Consider the following 2,731-nt stretch of genomic DNA (forward strand, 5'->3'; position numbering starts at 1 on the left):
AGGATGGGGTCTAAATTAGCTGATACCACCCAAGAAAGAGATTGTGGAGTCGTCATGGGTAGTTCTTTGAAAACTTCTGCTCCATGCACAGCAGTCGTCAAAAGGGCTAATAGATGGTTAAGAACCAATTGGAAATGGATAGAAAATGTTATACTGCCACTATATAAATCCATGGTACACCCACACCTTCAATAGTGTGTTCACTTCTCGTAGCCCCACCTCAAAAAGGACATAGTATAATTTGGAAAGGGTCAGAGAAGGGTAACAAAGATGATTAAGCGTATAGAATGGCTTCCATCTCAGGAGAGACTAAAAAGACTTGGATTGTTCAGCTTAGAAAAGAGACAACTAAGGGAGGATATGACAGAGGTCTATAAAATCATGACTGTTGTGGAGAAAGTGAATAGAGAAATGTTATTTACTTATGCACACAATGCAAAAGCCAAGGGTTACCTGATGACATAAATAGGCAGTATATTTAATAAATACAAGAGAAAGTATTTTTTTCATGGAGCACAGAGCTAACCTGTGGAACTCATTGCCAGGGGATGTTGTGATGGCCAAAGGATTAAAAAAAGAATTAGGTAAGTTAATGGAGGATAGGTCCATCAATGGCTATAAGCTGAGATGATTGGGGTGCAAACCCATGCTGCTAGTGTCCCAAAACCTCTGACCGCCAGAATCCAGGATGGGACGAGAGGGGATGGATCACTTGATGATTGTCCTGTTCTGTTCACCCCCGTGAATCACCTGGCACTGGCCACTATCGGAAAACGGGGCACTGGGCTAGGTGGACCTTTGGCCTGACCCAGTATATACCGTTCTTATGTTCTTATGAGACATTTCTTCTCAACAGCTGCAGGAATAGAAGGTGAGTATAAAAGGAAAAAAGATTCCCACTGCATTTCTGCTAGATGTTGTGTGACGTTAGCAGACGGTCAAACAAGCCTCCGAGCCCCAGAAGGAGTCGTCATGTTATCCTCAGCGTCAAAACATTCCTTTAGCACAGAGTAAGACACAGCTAATCGCACACACACGATTCTATTCTCTCTCTCTCTCCCACAGTCGGGAGGAGTGAAGAGTATGTGTAAATGAGCCCATCGCCCAATGCACCAGGCCACAGCACCCCCGATCTCTCTCCCACCCTGCCACCCCCACAAAGCCACGAGTGTAGGGAAGAGTGCGAGATCAGCCTGGGGAAGCCGGGCTCATCCATGCAAAATGTATCATAAGGCAGCAAAACACAAGGTCCATGGGACGCAGGCCTTTGCTATGGAATGGGGGACTGAGGCCGGCAAAGCAGTGACCCTGAGAAGTGGGGGAGTAAATAGCTTTCATTGGACCCAAATTCTGTTGGCGAGAAAGACCAGCTTTTGAGCTTACACAGTGTAAGTACATAGTAAAAACACCCCTAGAGTTCCAATGAAAACCTGGCTTTAATTTCCAAGTCCCAAAGCATTTTCTGTTGCCTCCTTTAGCTCAGCAGGGAGCTTTTGCTGCAGCATCGATAAAACACATTGATCACCCGGTTCAGGATCTCTTTTGTTGTCACCCCATAAACGATGGGGTTTAACATGGGCGGAATGAGCACATAGAGGTTGGCCAGTAGGTTGAAAATATAACGTGGGATGATGTACCCAAACTGGTGTGGTAAAGAGGAGAAAACAGCCGGCACATAGAACATCAGTATGACACAGACATGGGAGCCGCAGGTGCGGAGAGCCTTGAGTCGGGCTTCCTTGGACGGGAGCAGGAAGACGGCCCTGAGGATCAACCCATATGATACAGCAATGAGCACAATATCTAAACCAATTACTAAAAAAGCCACAGCTACACCATACCAGACATGGACTGTGATGTCATTGCAGGCCACCCGGGCTAGGATCATATGCTCACAATAGGCGTGAGGCAGGAGGTTGGTTCTGCAGAACTTCAGCTGCTTCACGAGAAAGATGAGAGGAAAAATGATACAGAAACTTCTTGTGACAACTGCCAGCCCCATCTTCCCGATCACAGACTTGGTTAGCACAGCGGTATATCTCAGGGGGTCACAGATGGCAACGTACCGATCAAACGCCATGGCCAACAGGATGGCCGACTCGGCAATAAAACTGACATGGATGAAAAACATCTGGGTCAGGCAAGCAGCAAAAGAAATTTCTCCCGCTCTAAACCAGAATACAGCCAGCATCTTGGGCACTGTAGTGGTAGATAACAGCAGATCAGCAACAGCCAGCATGGACACTAATAGATACATGGGCTCATGGAGGCTTCGTTCTGTTAGTATGATGAATAGTAGGAGAGAGTTCCCAAAAAGTGATGTAACGTAAATCAGACAGAAGGGGATGGCAAGCCAGAAATGAGACTCCTCCGTACCCGGGATGCCGATCAGGATGTAACTAACAGGGTCAAAAACAGTGTGATTGTCAGCTGGCATCATGTACTATCACTTGGATCTTCTATTCATTTTCCTGTAACTCACAGCAAAAGAGAAAATCAGTGAGAACTGTAGTGTCAGCTAGGACTGGAATGCATTTGTTGAGAGAATCATAGATATCATCAAAAACTTCATTGTGTGAAAACTGCCTGTCGTGTGTGACCTTAAATCCAGAAACACTCTCATAATGCGGAACTGTAGTAGGAAGACACCCTGAGAGATAAGCCCTTGTATTAGAGGCCTAGCATGAGGCCTGAGGCCTGGGCTAAAGTAACGGTCAAAGTCTTGTTGATA

General features: G+C 46.0%; 1 protein-coding gene across 1 annotated transcript; it reads right to left on the reverse strand.

Annotated features, from left to right (window-relative positions):
* Window positions 1-1,474: 1,474 nt before the first annotated feature.
* On the reverse strand, window positions 1,475-2,440 carry LOC101937066 (olfactory receptor 52B2-like). The gene has a single exon (XM_005313851.4). It carries the CDS (start codon window positions 2,438-2,440, stop codon window positions 1,475-1,477), a length of 966 nt encoding a protein of 321 aa, XP_005313908.4.
* Window positions 2,441-2,731: the final 291 nt, after the last annotated feature.

This window comes from Chrysemys picta, chromosome 1 (genome assembly GCF_011386835.1).
Source record: "Chrysemys picta bellii isolate R12L10 chromosome 1, ASM1138683v2, whole genome shotgun sequence".
NCBI lineage: Eukaryota > Metazoa > Chordata > Testudines > Emydidae > Chrysemys > Chrysemys picta.

Bases quoted from the DNA above. Each gene is read 5' to 3' on its own strand.
- LOC101937066 (XM_005313851.4), bottom strand. From the start codon at position 2,440: ATGATGCCAGCTGACAATCACACTGTTTTTGACCCTGTTAGTTACATC.